Raw genomic sequence first — 16,135 nt, forward strand, 5'->3', positions numbered from 1 at the left:
CCCTTGTCCCTGGAGCCCTTGGGGGACCCTGGCTCTGGGGACTCAGGAAGGCCACACTGGCCCGGGAATCACAGACCAGGGTTACAAGCAATCTGGCTTTTTCTTCTGCAGTTTCTTTCCATTAGGGCCGAGGCCCTGGGTCACCCTGGGGAGGCAGCCACATCCTGTGAGTCTGTGGCTGGAGACCCAGTGGGTCCATTAAAATCTCTGGACCTCAGACCCTTGAACTCCCAAGCTCTGAATTCTCTTTCCTCTCTCCCCGTAGTGGAAATGTCACCTCTTAGTGGCTGAGGTGCTGCGTGTGTGAGGACTGCACCCATGCGGACAGCTGCGTGCCCCAGGGCAGGTTCCTGAACTTTGGGATGTCCCTTTCCTTATGCATGAAATGGGGCTGTTGTGAGCATCATGTGGCTTCACACCACTGCGGTCAGCATGGAGCGTGCGCGGCGGGCGGGCAGGTGCCATAGACGTCCACGTCTGGCAGATATTTGTGTCGGTTGCAGAGGTCAAGGTGAAGTTGAGCCTGGGGGAGCCAGTCCTCAGTGGAAATCCCCCCGAGGCCTGGCAGACCAAGGAGCCAGGCAGGGAACCCCTTGAGCCTTGTGGGAGATGTGAGGCCTGCCTGCGTGGGGCTGGGTGGCCCACCTGAGCCCAGCCCCTTGCCGGTATTTCGCAGTCTGATCCCCATGGAGGTTCAGAGAGGCCAAGGAGCCTCTCCCAGGGCACAGCTGGGGCAGGTGTGCTGGAGAAGCTAGATCTGGGAGGCCTGGAGCCTGTAAGCCCAAGATTCACCACCACAAGCCCACAGGCATGGCTGGTAGGCTAGACACTGACCCCCCAGCTCTGGGAAGCTGGGGCTGGGAAAGATGCGGGGGCTAGAAGGCCCAGAGGGGCTCCAGGCTGGTCTCCACAGAGTAGCTAACCCTAACAGCTGGTTTCCACAGCTTCTGAGGAATGACACGGAGGCTGGATGAGGCCGAGTAAGGGGGCACCCAGTGGCCTCGAATCCCTCTGTGTGTCTCACTGCCCCTTGCCTCTTTATCCAGGTGCCTGGGAAGCGAGCCCACGTGCTGGAGTCCAACTGCCTCAGCCAAGCTGCAAGGATTTTCCTTGTTTCTGCAAACGGGGCTCAGGGTCTCGGGCTTCCAGGTGCGCCTGGGGTGCAATCCCGCCCTCTTACCACCAGGGGTGCTGTCCACGTACAGGGCCTGCGGGCGGAGGCTGCCACTAAGACCTGTCGCAGCCTGACCCGACCCACGAGCATACTTGTCCTGACCCCAGAATCTTCTTCTGCAGCCTGGAGGCCAAGGCTGAACCCTGGTCGGCCCAAGGGCACAGACCCCGGCACACCAGAGATCCAGTCTCTGCAGCCCTGGCCCTTGGGCCCCCTTCCCCTTAAACCCTCTTCTTGTCCCCCTCCCCCTGTGGCTTTTGGCCAGGTCTGTGCCCTATTTTTAGGCAAACATTGGCAAAGAGAATGGCCGGGAGGTGGCTTCTGCCTCTGTTAGCACCTCCTCTTCCGCTCAGCTCCCACTGGCAGGTGGTCTAGGGCATGGGGAGAATCTGGGGCCCCCTATGGAGCCCGGTCCCATCTGGCTGCCGGGGATAGGTGTGGCAGGGCCCCCAGGCACTGCCAGGTCAGACTCTGACACCAGGACAGTCAGGGGCTATCCCTGCTCCTGGACTGCAAGTTCACCCCTCCCGGGGTGGGGGTGCCTGGCCCACATTAGGTGCCCATGAAATGCTTGTTGGCAGGTGCTGCTTCACCACATGCCCCCTCCAGATGGGGTCCAAGAGAAGCAGGGAGGAACACGGGGATTTGGTGCTAAACCGGGGGCCCAGCTGCCCCCCCAACTCGCCAAAGGGCCTGGCAGCTCTGATGCCCACTCCCAGGCCCCCCGGGGCAGCCCGGGGAGGACACTGTCCCAGGGGGCCAGGGGGCTCTGCACAGTGTGGGAGGTCGCTGCCTGGACCTACCCCAAACCTCTCGGCCCGGCTTCCCCGGGCGGATTTGAACCCTGCCAAACCCGGCAACCCCGAGGGGCGAGGGGCGAGGGGCGAGGGGCGAGGGGCGAAGCCGCACTGAGAGCCGGCTCGCCCCTCCCGCGGAGCACTCCTTGCCCGCGCCCCGCCCCTCCATGGCTCCCCCTCCTCCGCCCGCCCCCCACCCAGGCTTCGCCCCTTCCACTGTCCCCTCCTCTGCCGCCCCTCCCCGGCCACCCTTCTGCAGTCCCCGCGTGGTGGCAGCCGCGGGAGCCACGTGTGTCCGCGCCCGGCGGGCGTGCAGGCAAGCGTGGCCACGCCTGGCCCGGCCATCATTCCCGAGGCGGCGGCGGCGCCGACTGGGCGGCGGCCCCTCGGTGCGCCCAGCCGAGTCCCTGAGCGCCGGCGCCGGGAGCATGAGCGCGGGCTCGGAGCGCCGGGCGGCGGCGCCCCGCGCCTCCAAGGTGGAGCTGCGTCTCAGCTGCCGGCACCTGCTGGACCGCGACCCGCTCACCAAGTCCGACCCCAGCGTGGTGCTGCGGCTGCGGTCCCAGAGCCAGTGGGTGCAGGTAGGCGCTGGGGCGGGCGCGACCCCGGTGCAGGTGCTGAGTGGGGACCGGGGGCCTGGGGCCGGGGGCACGAGACCGAGGTGGGCAGCGTGCAGGGCAGGGTCAGGGCTGGGGTTACCAGGTCGAGAGAATCCGCGCCCACGAGTTGGGGGGTGCCGGACTGGAGGCCACAGAGAGGAGCCCCAGGTAGAGAGAGGGAGCACCAGCGTGGGGGGTGCGACCAGGGTCCCACGTGGGGCTTTAGGTGCCGGAGTGAGGCACCCCGGCTTGAGCGTGCCGGCAGGGGGCTTGACTAAGGGGCACAGAAGAGAGTGGGGGGTGCGGGAGAGAGTGGTGTGCCCAATGGGGGATGCAGGGTTGGCCTGGGCTCACGGGTCCCCCCCGGCCTGGGGGGCCACCGCTCTGCCAGGTCCTCATCCATCAGGCAGAGGCACCCAGACCTCGGATCCCCGAGGGGGGAGCAGGGAGGGCCAGGCAGGGCTGCGGGGTTGGGGGGCACGGCTGACTGAGGCTGAGGCATTGGTGAGCTAGAGATTGGGTCTCTGACCCACCTGGGGGGCTCCCAGCCTGTCGCCTGCTCTCCTCTTGTGGCAGACTCTACCGTGAGTCTCCAGAAACCCTGGGGTGACCGGGTCAGCCCAGCACTTGTGGCCAGGTTGGGACAGCTGAGGTCTGGTTTGTACACTCCACGGACCTGTTTCTCCCTTTGATACTCTCGGGCCTGGGGGGTCGCTGGGGTGCCTGGGCAGCTGGCTGCCCCTTGTCAGCCCCGGCCCAGCCCTCCCCGTGGGCCAGTCGCGGCGATAGCTCTGCATTGTGCAAAGCACTCTCTCGGTCACTGTCCCCTGTGAGATGTGTGCTTCACCTGGAAAGGTGGAGAAACGCCGGGCATGGGCAGGCGAGGTTGGGGGTTGAAGCCCAGTGGAATTGAGGGATCCCTCCCCAGGCTCCAGCACGCCCCCTGACTGGTGACAGTGCAGGGGGGCCTGGGCGGGGCGGTGGGGCAGTGGGAGAGGGTGGGTGAGGGGGAGACCCTGGTGTTCACCGCTGGGGGCCTGCGTGGGGGAGGCAGACAGGCTGGGCCCCGACCTGTGAGGGGCACAGAGTCCTGGAGGCTCCAGTGGCCAGCTTCCACAGACCAGCTCTGCTCCCCCATGCGGTGTGACCTTGTGCTGTTTGTTGTCATCTCTTGACCGCCAGGCTTCTGCGGGTCATTGGCCTAGGAGGCGAAGGGGCCACTGCAGCCCAGTGTCTTTGTGGTGCTGGGGACATTGGGAAGATCTGTGAGGAGGGCTCACTTGGCCCGAGCATGGGTGCAGTTGTCCCTGAGGGGGGCGGGTGGCCCACACAGACCCTCTGTCTGAGGGTGCGGGAGTTTGTGTACCCTGGAGGGTGGCAAACCTACCTCCCCAGGCTGGATTGTGCTTTAGGGGTGTAGGGGTGCCTAAGCTGGAGGAGAGAGCTGAACCCAGGGGGATCTGTACCCCCTGCCCCAGTCTCCCTGCCTGCCCAGCTGGGGAGAGATCTCCACTGTGGGTTTGCGCAGCCCAGGATTCTGACCCAACTGTGTTCCTGACTTGGACTGCTTTTGCACAGGATCCTTTCCCTCTCCAAGCCTCAGTTTCCCCAACTGTGATGGGGATAGAGTGGGCTGTGGTGGGCAGGATATGAGAAGCTGCGGAGAAGCTGCGGCCTGTGGCTGGCCAGGGCTGGGGCCTTTCTTTCAGGGAGGGAGGTGCCTGGGGCCCCTGGCAGCCGCGCAGCAGCTGAAATCCTGAGGAATGGAGTGCGGGTTGGCTGGGGCGGGGGCGGGGGGGGTCTTCCCAGGGCCTGGCCTGGACACAAGTCCTCCAGGAGCACGTGAGGGCAGGTGAGGGGACTCTGCGGGCTAGAGCCGGGGGCCCAGGACCCGGGGAGTGCCTGGGTAGACGCGGCTCTCCTGCGGGGTCTTCTCAGCCTGGGCTGCTTGCAGGTGGACAGAACTGAGGTGGTCAGGAGCAGCCTGCACCCCGTGTTCTCCAAGGTCTTCACGCTCGACTACTACTTTGAGGAGGTACAGAAGCTGCGCTTTGAGGTCTATGACACGCACGGACCCAGCAGTCTTGGCTGTCAGGACGATGACTTCCTTGGAGGCATGGAGTGCACCTTGGGGCAGGTGGGCACCCCGTCCCCTCGGGAGGAGAGGTCCAGGTGGGGAGGCGCCCCTGGGCCAACGCTGGTGGGAGGCGGTGGTGATGTGGGGACAGCCTGATTGGACGCCAACTGTGGTACCTCAGAGCTCCTTCTGGGACGAGCGTCCCGCTCTGCCTCTCTCCATAGTGACTTCTCTTAAAAATTCTTCATTAGTTAGCTTTAAAAGTATGTAATTTTGAACTGGGTGATGCATTCCTCTAATTCGACATTTGGAAAGCGTGAAAGGCATGGCGTGGAACGTCTACCTCTTGCCTGTCCCCGGGCTCTGTGCTCTCACATGAGGCTGTGAGTGTATATTTTTCTCTCCGTGTATGTATTTTAACAACACAAACTCCATACACCGTTCTGCAACTTGCTCTTTTCACTGTCATGACATGAGAGAGCCCTTCCACATCGGCACATAAGTGTCCTTGTTTCTCCCTGCGGCAGACGGACCAGCCCTCCGAGGCTGCGGTCACCGGAGGGACACTGTTTGCGGTCCTCGGATGATGTCTGGTCCAGTAGCTCTTCCCTTAGCAGCGCAGGAAGGGTTAGGGTACTTCCTTCTCGACTGGTGAGGGGAGGTGCTTCTTGGTCACTGACGTATAATTTACGCACAGCAGTATGCGCAGACCTTAAGGGTCGATGCTCATGAGTTTAGGTGCCGTATACCTGACCATCGCCCGGCTCACACAGGACACTTCATCACCCCCACTGACCCCTCCTCTCCAGCCAACTCCTGCTAGCTTTGCCTGCTCTAGAATTTCCTGTTCACGAATCACACAATGTGTTCTCATTTGTGTCCGGTTTCTTTTACCCAACGTGCTGTCTGCGTGACTCATCCCCATTGCTGTCTGGTTCGGAGCTGGTTTAGGGTGGATCCCTCTGCCGACCCCACTTTACAGATGACAGCACTGAGATTAAGGAGGGGCACGGCAGCAGAGCAGGATCCCCCCGGGTGGCTTCCCCCCTGCTCGTCTCGAGCATGGGAGAGAATAGTGCACACCGCAGACACATGCGTGGACACACAGGTGTTGACATGTATGCACGGACATACATGTACACACGGGCACAGGTCCACGGGTGAGGGTACAGATGCATGCTTGGACACACACAGGAACAGGTGTGGGCGCACGCATGTCTAGGCTGACACGGCCCGCTCTCAGCTGACTCGCCAGGCCCACACGGCCATCAGGGCAGCTGCAGGCGGAGCTCGAGGTCCCAACACCGGCTGCGAATCCCAGTCCCAGGACCTGGAGCAAGTCACTGACCTCTGCCCGAACCTCCAAGCCTCAGCCATCTCAGGGGGTAGTTGGGGGACCGAGAGAAGAATGCTTATCCACCTGAACCGGTTCACAAACGAGCTAGCCCCAGCAGTGGAGCCTACGAGTGGGAGCACCTGGGGAGGCTCGGGACATGGCCCCCCCCCGGCACCCCTTAGCCTGTGTTGACCTCCCCACGTGCAGCGAACCGTCCCAGGGGCTCGGGAGCTGTCAGCTAGGCAGCGCCGCGTGGGTGTGTAGGTTGGGAGTATCTGAGCGGACTCAGCTCACTGTGCCGTAGTCACCCCAGCTCCAGGAGCTGGTGGACGGTGAGGCTAGGTAAGTGCTAATGAGCATCTGGGTCACCGTCACCATGGCGACAGCTTGGTCTTGGTTGGCCAGCAATGGGTGGGGCCCTACAGCGTCATGGAGCCTTTGGTAGCTGTGAGGGGCTGTCCTCACTGAACCCGTCTACAGACCAGGGCGCCCACCCACCCGAGTGCTGCACACAGCTTCCCTGGGTCAACTCACAGGCCCCAGTTAGGGGTTTGTAGCCAAATGAGGGAAGCATCTGCGCAGGGCCAGGTGAGGGGGAGGCCCAGGTGGGCAGGAGCGGGGAGGAGCCCACAGGGAGGGCGCAGCACCAAGGATGTCCGTGGGGCAGCATGGTCTGCATGGACGCACAGGAGGGTGGAGAGCGGCTTGGTGTCTCCGTTCTTGCTCTCAAGCCCTCTGCCACCTTCAGGGCAGCCTGGGGGTCCAGGGTAGCGCCCAGGAACCCCCTCGGCCTCATGCCGGCCAGGGGGGCTTGAAGCACCTTGCTGCCTGGGGGCCGGGGCCAGGCCGCTGAGGAATCGGGGCTGGGTGGGGCTGGGTGTGCAATCCATCTGGCGTGTGGGGTGCTGTTTCTGCTTCCTCCTCTCCCGACACATGGACGAGAGGGCCCCTCGTCCACAGCCGCACAGAGGGATGTCCATCAGGTGGCCGAGCGTCTCCAGAGCGGGTTGGTGGGTTGGTCATTGCCGGGCCCCGAGGCTGTGGGGCCCTGGGTCGTAGGATTGGCAGAGCCAGGCTGCCCAGGGGGACTGAGGGCAGGGTCCCCAGGGGACAGGAGCTGACCCCTCCCTGACTGTTCTGACTTCCAGATCGTCGCGCAGAAGAAGATGACCCGCGCTCTGCTGCTCAAGTTCGGCAGGAACGCCGGCAAGTCCACCATCACGGTGAGGCTGCCCGCCTTCCCGCCCAGCCCCTGCACCCGGCAGACCCCACCCCTTCCTCAACGCAGCTCTGAGGGGCGAGGCCCAAGGCTGCCTTGGGGGGGGGGGGGTCCTGGTGCCTCCCCTGGGCCCGGCCTGCAGAGCTCAGAGCCGTGGCTTCCCCTCCCAGGTGATCGCTGAGGACATCTCCGGGAACAATGGCTACGTGGAGCTCTCCTTCAGGGCCCGGAAGCTGGATGACAAGGTGCGTGGTGGGCGCCCGCATGGGGCCACGAGGACAGCCCACCCCCAGTGCTGCCCTCCCCGTCAGAGCCTTCCAGGGAACGAGCGCTGTGTTGAGTGAGAGGCGCTTGGAGCCCTGTGGGGCCGCCAGGAGGCTGCTCCTGTCCCCGTGTCAGTCACTGGCTCTTGGCTGTGTTCTTCTGGGCGCTGGGCCCCTTCCCAAAACCTCTGTTCATGCTCGTGGCCCCATTTAACCATGGGGACACGTGCTCAGGGAGGCTGCCATCCAGACAGTGGAGGGATTGCTCTGAGCCAGGTTCTGTCGGCTCTCACATGGGGTGGGAGCACACAGAGCAGGGGTCGGACCTGCTGGAGGGTGTGTCCTGCTGCCCCACTGGCCAGGCAGATGGGAGCCTGGGGAGGAGGAGGGGGCCAGCAGCTGGGGCTAGCCGAGCGTATGCAGACATGGCCGGAGAGTCACAGGAAGGGTGCTGGGGAGCCAGGGAAGGCTCTAGAGGGGAGGGCAGCCTAGGGTCCCTCCGAGAGGCCCTCACCCTCATTTCATAGCTAAGGGGATGGAGGCTCCGTGGGGGTAAACAGCACTGCGGGGAAGCCACAGAGTGGGGCCGGTAAGCACAGCCTCTGCCCTCCTCCAGGACCTCTTCAGCAAGTCGGACCCCTTCCTGGAGCTCTACCGGGTCAATGATGATCAGAGCGAGCAGCTGGTGTACCGGACAGAGGTGAGGGCTCCCTGCCTAGCACCTGACGTCCGTTGCAGTGCTCTGGGGACAGGAATGAGAGGACAGGGAAAGGAGCCCGCCCCGTCACTCCCCCGCGTCCTCCTAGCGCCCATCTCCTTCAACAGGGAGCCGGCCGACCAGGCGGCCAGGCCAGGCGCGTCTGCCGCTAGAACCCACAACTGTGTTTTGTCGTCCCTGCCTGCAGGTGAAATGGCATTTCAGTTAGAGCACTGAGACATCGTCTCCTTTTGAGATAAATTAATCTGAGTAAGAAAAAGAGGCTATTTAAAGAACAGGGTTCCAGGTGGCCTGGGAATGTGGCGGAAGTTCTAGAGGTGGCTCCCGGAGGAACCCGAACCAGCCCCCTCCCGCCCCCCGCCCCCAGGTGGTGAAGAACAACCTCAGCCCCGTGTGGGAGCCTTTCAAGGTGTCCCTGAGCAATCTGTGCAGCTGTGAGGAGACACGGCCTCTGAAGGTGGGGCAGGACGGGCCAGGGGCGGGTGAGGGGAGCCTGCTGCAGGGGGATGGAGACCTCGAGGTGGGGTCCCACAGGGGCAGCGGGCTGAGGGGGCCTGGGCTCCCCAGTGCCTCATCTGGGATTATGACTCCCGCGGAAAGCACGACTTCATCGGGGAATTCTCCACCACCTTTGAGGAGATGCAGAAAGCTTTCGGGGAGGACCAGGTGAGCTGGGCCCCTCCCTCCCCCCCACCTAAAAACAGGGTGGAAAGTGGGTGAACGCTGGGTTCTGACCCATCTGCACAGGGTTCTCTGGAAGGAGCCACAGGAGGTAGGTAGAGCGCTGGCGCTGAGCCCGGCCGGCTCCAGAAACTTCCAGAAACTGTTATTACTGGTAAAACCCAGAGAAGACTGATGACCACGCTGCCAGGTGGCCAGACCAGGGACATCAGTTGCCTCGTTACAGTTGGAAAAATGCTGTTCAGGGCTGGGGTTTTGAGGCCTCCCTGCTCCCTTGGGGTGGGTGTTGGGCACTGGCACTCGGGGGGTGGGGGGTCTCTGCCTATCCCTGTCCCCCAGGCCCAGTGGGACTGCGTGAATGCCAAATACAAGCAGAAGAAGCGTCATTACAAGAACTCTGGGGTGGTCATCCTGGCAGACCTGAAGGTGAGCTGCGACGCCTGCCTCACCCACAGTGGGCTGGGGGCTGGCTCCCACCTAAACTCTGCAGAGAGCCAACGGGGCAGGGGCACGCCCCTCCCTGCGAGTCTCCCCATTGTCAGATGGACCCTCAAAGGCCCCTAATCCCAGAGCCCCGGAGCTCCCTAGTCCTTGGGGGAGCGAAGTGGAAGGAATGGAGGGGAGGAGGGGTCAGAGAAGGGAAGTGGGGGGGCAGCTGGGGGTCAGGCCGCTCCAGGCAGCTCCCCTGGGGGAGGGCAGGTCCCCGGGGCTCCAGCCTCCGTGTCTGGGCATGGGGCATCCTGGGTGGGCCCTGCCGACGCCCCTGCCTGGAAGTTCTACAGGGTTCACTCGTTCCTGGACTACATCATGGGTGGCTGTCAGATCCACTTCACGGTGAGCGCCCGGGACCCCCGCTCCCCAGCCAACCCCGTGGAGCCCCTCCACCCCCGCAGAGCCTGGGCAGCTTCCCCACCCGGACGGCGGGGGCCGAGGTGCATACATGTGTGTAGTCAGGCCCCTCTGCGGGGTCTGCAGGGTCCACACACCCCCTGCCCAGCTCTGGGCTCTTCCTGTGCATAGAGGGTCCCCCATCCGGAAGGGATGGAGCCAGGACTCAGCTTCAACAGAAGCAGTGACAGAAAGACGAGGAGAGAACAGAGTGACACTTCTCACCACCAGGGACAACACCAGAAGCCCCAAGACCGAGCTGCCGTGGCCTGGTCTGGAGCCGGGGCTTGGCCTGGAGCTGGAGAGCCCGTGTGTTGCCTTGTTGCTCTTTCAAGGATGCATGGGCTCCTGTCTGTCCCCTGAGCAGCAGCAGGAGGGGCCTGAGGGAAGTGTCCCGGCAGGGGCGGCAAGCTTGAACTCTCAGACCCTGCCCAGGCAGGGTGGCAGCTGAGGCGAGTCTTGGCCTTGGGTCCCTTCCCACGGCCCCGCCCCAGGCCCAGTGACAGGCTGGTGGCACCAGGAGAGGGAGGGGCTTGTTCCTTCCTGAGGATGCAGGCTCCATCCGGTTGTGCTGGTCAGTGCTGGTCAGCGCTCGTTGCCCTCGGCCCCCACCCCAGCACAGAGCTGGGCCCTCAGATGGCCCTGGGGACTGCGCTAGTTTGCACCCCTTGCCAAGCAGCTCCCCACAGCTTATTCCCTTACCTCTCAAATGGGGGTTCTGTGTGCCTAGTCCAGCCCGGGTGGGAGAGGGGCCCCCAGCTCATGAGCCGGGATCTCTGCAGGTGGCCATCGACTTCACGGCCTCCAATGGTGACCCCCGGAACAGCTGCTCTCTGCACTATATCAACCCCTTCCAGCCCAACGAGTACCTGCAGGCTCTGGTGGCCGTGGGGGAGATCTGCCAGGACTATGACAGGTGCAGCCTCTGCCCCCGGCCTCCTTGCCTTCCTGCCCCCGGCCTCCCTGCCTCCCTGCCTCCCCGCCTCCCCAGCCTCCCTGCCCCCAGCCTCCCTGCCTCCCCAGCCTCCCTGCCGGCCTCCCTGCCTCCCTGCCTCCCCGCCTCCCCAGCCTCCCTGCCTCCCTGCCCCCAGCCTCCCTGCCTCCCTGGCCTCCCTGCCTCCCTGCCTCCCTGGCTCCAGCTCAGGTTTGGGCCCAGGGGTGGGCATGATGGCTGTATCCACTGGCCCAAGGAAGGCTGGCAGTGTCCGGGGCCACGGTGGGTGGGGCTTACTCCACGGGCCAGCCCCAGATGTCCCTGCGTGGCTGATCCGCATGGGCAGCCCAGCCCCCTGAGGTGGGGCTGGCCCCCACTCACATGGCCCCTTCACCCTTCGCACAAACATGGGGGGTGGCCCAATTTATAGACCAGTAAACTGTGGCCACGGAGGGGTAGACCCCTCTGTCAGGGGGTGAGGAGCAGAGAGCTGAGGTCCCAAAGACAGGAGGCCGACGCTTCCCAGGGTCAGGTTGTGGTCCCAGAGTTGGAGGAGTTGTCTCTGCCCCTGCCTGGAGTCTGGGTGTCTTCCTCACTGCTCAGTGCCTCAGTTTCCCCCGTGTGGTTCAGAGCAGGGCTGGGCACCCAAGAAAGTGTCAGCCTGGGCCTGGTCACACAGGGGTGGAATAGAGCCCGGCTGTCCTGGTTCTGGTGGACATCTCCCCAAAGCACACCCACCCCCAGGGAAATCAGGGACCCCTGTGTGATGGGGCCGCCTCTCTTCCAGTGACAAGAGGTTTTCTGCTTTGGGGTTTGGAGCCCGAATCCCTCCCAAGTATGAGGTAGGAGAGCCTGGGGACCGGGACCCCACCCCCTGCATCTGCTGGGGCCTCTGGGGCCAGGCTGCTTGTCCCCAGCAGAGGCCGTCCTGGGTCCTGGGACCCCTCAGCGGGGGCCTCTCGCTGGTGGGAACGCAGCCTCCCTGCACTTCCAACCAGAGAGGCTGACCTTGGTCACCTAGCTCCAGTGACCCTCTGGGGGAACTGAAGAAAACTGTGTCCGTGTCAGGAGAAGGGGAATGAGTCTGGAAACTTCCAGTAGCAAATAGCTGAAGAACATGGTGGTGGGAGGGATTTATTGGTTTAAAGCATCTCAGACCCCCTGGCTGCAGGGGCTGAAGGACTAGTCCGCCTGCCCTCTCTCCCAGGTGACTCCCTCCATGAGGCTCTGTCCACGTGGGGGCCCCAGGGGCTGCAAACCTACCTCTCCCGGGAGGTGGGGGCTGGGGGTCCTGGAGGGGTAGCCCAGCTGACTGTCCCTCTGTGCCCACCCAGGTGTCCCATGACTTTGCCATCAACTTCAACCCTGAGGACGATGAGTGTGAAGGTAGGGGCCTGAGGCAGGCCTGGGTGGGGGTGCCCCCGGGCCGGGCTCACCCTCCTTCCCCCACAGGAATCCAGGGTGTGGTGGAGGCCTACCAGAACTGCCTGCCCAGGGTCCAGCTCTACGGTCCCACCAACGTGGCCCCCATCATTTCCAAGGTGGCCCGCATGGCCGCGGCCGAGGAACACACTGGGGAGGCCTCCGTAGGTACCTGGGGCAGGTGGCAAGGTGGGGCCGGGGTGCATGAGAAGGTGGTGCGTGCCGCTAGGGGGCCAGGTATGGGCCGCAGTGTGTGAGGGGGGCATGGCGGTCAGGGAGGCGCAGGCCTGGGGGTACTGGGGGATGCAGGGGGGCCCCAAAGCCCCCCTAGAGGCACAGGTATAACTCTCACCTGGCGGGGTCACACCCCCTGCAGGCTGATTTGCCCAGTCCCTTCCCAACAGGCTGTTTGTTGTTCTGCCGTGCGCATATTATTTTGTTTGTGTGTCTTTTTATTTTTCACAAATAATATTGTGCTGAAAGTTGCATTCTGCTTTACTTTTTCTTTTTTTTCTTTTTTTTTAGATTTTGTTTATTTATGAGAGAGAGAGAGCATGAGTGTGGGGGGGGGTCAGAGGGAGAAGCAGGCTCCCCACTGAGCAAGGAGCCCGATTCAGGACTCGATCCCAGGACCCTGGGACCGTGACCTGAGTGGAAGGCAGACGCTTCCCCGACTGAGACACCCAGGTGCCCCTGACTTCCTTTTTCAACATGTTTGTAGATCTGTTTGTGCTGCTGTGTGCACTGCTGGTCTGTTGCTTTACCTTTTTATTCTGTAAAAGACATCACATTTGCAGAAGAGTGCTCCATCCCTCACCTGAGGTCACTGACTTCTTTCCGCGTTTCCTCCCTCCCCCCTCCTCCCCTCCCCCTTTCCATATGATTTTGAAGCAAGTCCCAGACACATAACTTCGTCTGTAAATATCAGTATAAACCTCTCGAAGAGAGAAAAGAGAGCCACAGTGCCATGACCACACCTAAAACACGACAGTAATTCCCTCCGTATTGAAATACCAGTATCTAAATATGAAACATCTGGGTAGCACACATGTCCCGCTGGATGGTTCGTGTCCCATCCCGGTGGCTTCTATGGCAGAACGGGGGTGAAATGGCCCCACTGTGATTGTGGACGTGTCCTCCGCCTTCCCTTGCTGATGGAGGGGGAGTCCTGTAGGGTCTCCGGGTCTCGAGGCTGCTGACTGTGCCCCGTGGCGGCATTCACCACATTCTTGTCTTCTGATTCGACTTCCCAGGAGGTGGTGGGAGTGTCCCCAGGAGGCACGCATGTCTGCCTCTGTCCTCCTTGGTGCTCAGAGCCTCCATCTCTGCCGAGATACTTCACAGGGGCTTCTGTGGGTTGCTAGATTGCTTCCCGTGGAACAGTAGTGGTGTTGATACGGTGGGGAGGCGCTCGGCGTAAGCTGGGACCCGCTTCTCAGTGCACCTGATCTTCCCCTGCCCGTCTCTTTCGTCCCGAGGGAAAGCGGTGTCACTCCCTCCCAAGTCACACGTGGCTTCCTGGGGCCAGACCACAGTCACCCACACAGTGCTGGGAGGCCCCGTGCTCACGGCGACAGAGCTCGGTGTTTGAGACCTAGTCTAGGGGCAGGAGGAGGGCATGCGGGCTTTCCTGAGGAGGGGCTATGTCCACGGGGCTCAGAGCTGGGTCCAGCCAGGGGTCCTCAGACTGCCCAGCACACGGTCAGTCCTCCCATGGATCTGGGGCTCTTGGGGGGAGGAGGGCAGGGGGCCTCTTGGCAACGATGACCCTGTTGGTGATGCCCATTGGTCTTTCCCTCACGTGGTGTCACAGTGTTTGTGCCCACTGGGCTAGGGTCTTCTTTTTTCTCCTTTATGTTTTCTCTCCTTTATGTTTTCTCTTGCCCAGGTTTTTAGTACTGATTTTTAGTAGTTCTGTTTTGGGGGATTTTTGTGTTTGTTTTGTTTTTTAAAGATTTTATTTTTTAAGTAATCTCTACACCCAGTGTGGGGCTTGAACTCACGACCCTGAGATCAAGAGTTGCATGCCTGAACCAGCCAGCTGCCCTGTTTGTTTTGTTTTGTTTTGTTTTTTGAGAGAGAGAGAGAGAGAGTGGTGGGGGGGAGGGGCAGAGGGAGAGAGAGAATCTCCAGCAGACTCCATGCCCAGCACGGACCCTGACGCGGGGCTCGATCTCACAACCCTGAGATCATGACCTGAGCCAAAATCAAGAGTTAGATGTTTAACTGACTGAACCACTCAGGTGCCACAACCCCTGTTTTTTTTGTTTAATAACAAGGGAAATGGACTTTTATTTGAAACAAGTCCCAGTCTGTCTTTGTGCTGATGTGCTGAGCACCTGGCCAGGCTGGGCCAGAGGGTGTCCTCTCTAAATTGTTCCTTGGATCCCAGGGTCCCTTTAGGGTGTGGGAGGCCCTGTCCACTGGCAGCCCACAGGACCCTCCTTCTCGGGCCTCAGACGTGGGTTCGGACCCAGGCTCCACCAGCCTCAGCCTCTCCATCTGTACGATGGGTTGGGAGATGGGCGGACGCATCCAGCCACAGTAAATGAGCTCATGATGTCTTGTGGTTGTGATGAACTACACTTTAGCAACAATTTCAGAAAAGCCTGAACACCCTCAGCTCAGGATGCCCGCAGTGGCTCCCAGGCTGTCTGGGGGAGGGGAGCTGCTTGCGGGACTTGCGGTTGCCTGGGGGGTAGAAGCGGCCCTCAAGGGTCCCCAGACAACCCCCGAGGGCCTGAGGAAGGGGTGGAGGACCCGTGCCCACTCTTTCCCTGTGTCCCCAGCAATACTACATTCTGCTGGTCCTGACCGATGGTGTGGTGACCGACATGGCTGAAACACGGGAGGCCATCGTGCGTGCCTCCCACCTGCCCATGTCCATCATCATCGTGGGGGTGGGCAACGCCGACTTCACGGATATGCAGACCCTGGACAGGGACGACGGCATCCTGCGCTCCCCGCGGGGCGAGCCAGCTCTCCGAGACATTGTGCAGTTCGTGCCCTTCCGGGAGCTCAAGAGCGTGAGTGCATGCGGGGGGGGGGGGGGGGGGCGCCCCAGGGCCCCCCCCCCAGGCTCCCAGGGAGGAGCAGGACTTGAACTGCTCTCAAGCACCTAGAAACCTTCCTATTTTGAAAATATCGAACCTACACACAGGAGAGAAGGCAGCACAGTGGGCTCCCCAGGCACTTTCAGACCCTTTGTGAGACACAGGAAGGAAATTCACGACCGGTGGACACTCACAGGGCTTTTTGGGGGGGCGCCCACCTCCTTCCTGCCTCACACCTGCCCTGTGTGCCTGGGGGAGGGGCGGGGCCACGTGGGTGCAGGTGCCATTCAGGCTGGAGCCCCATTCAGCAGTGGGCCACTGCAGCCTCGTATCCTCGGTTCTACATCCCGTACCAAGGCTCCCCTGGCCGCCAGGAGACTTACTGGTCAGCTGCGGGACACCCTCTACTAGAGGGTGGGGGCCACAGCGCCAGAGGATGAGGCTGGGGTGTGATCAGCTGGGTGGCCAGAGGGTCGGGAGGCCCCCAGCTGTAACCACGCTGTCCCCGCTCTGAAGGCGTCCCCGGCAGCGCTGGCCAAGTGCGTGCTGGCCGAGGTGCCCAGGCAGCTGGTGGAGTACTACAGCTACAAGGAGCTGCCCCCGAGAGGCGACAGCACCCACGCCCGAGAGGCCGGCCCCCCCGAGAGGGCCGGGCAGCCGGGAGTGCGGCCAGTCTCTGTCTCCAGCACCCTCGAGGTCCCTTAGGCCCCCCGCCTTCCAGAGCCCTCCTGTGCCCACCCGGCCCGCCCCTGTCGTCCTGTGAGCCTGCTGCCTAGGCCAGCCCTCCGGGACCCCCAAGGCTGAAGGATGAACAAATCCAGGCCTGGGGATCCCTGAAACAGGAGCTGAAGGTGTGGGGGTGCTGGTGGTAGCCCCCCATGCCTGGCCCTGCCTCCGCCAGGCCGGTGTAGAATGGTGGGGGGCACGGACTCCTGAGAGAGCAGGAGGCCTGGCAGCTCAGCCCCAGATGAAGG

At 62.7% G+C, this 16,135-nt stretch overlaps 1 protein-coding gene across 1 annotated transcript; it reads left to right on the forward strand.

Annotated features, from left to right (window-relative positions):
• The first annotated feature begins 2,399 nt into the window (after positions 1–2,399).
• Positions 2,400–15,866, forward strand: CPNE7 (copine 7). The gene is made up of 15 exons (XM_021705057.1): positions 2,400–2,552; positions 4,525–4,707; positions 7,132–7,206; positions 7,373–7,447; positions 8,082–8,165; positions 8,551–8,640; positions 8,751–8,849; positions 9,204–9,290; positions 9,639–9,698; positions 10,535–10,668; positions 11,474–11,528; positions 12,021–12,072; positions 12,139–12,272; positions 14,898–15,134; positions 15,678–15,866. The coding sequence occupies exons 1-15, from the start codon at positions 2,400–2,402 to the stop codon at positions 15,864–15,866; spliced, it is 1,707 nt and encodes a 568-aa protein (XP_021560732.1).
• Positions 15,867–16,135: the final 269 nt, after the last annotated feature.

This window comes from Neomonachus schauinslandi, chromosome 16 (assembly GCF_002201575.2).
Source record: "Neomonachus schauinslandi chromosome 16, ASM220157v2, whole genome shotgun sequence".
In the NCBI taxonomy this organism is placed as follows: Eukaryota; Metazoa; Chordata; class Mammalia; order Carnivora; family Phocidae; genus Neomonachus; species Neomonachus schauinslandi.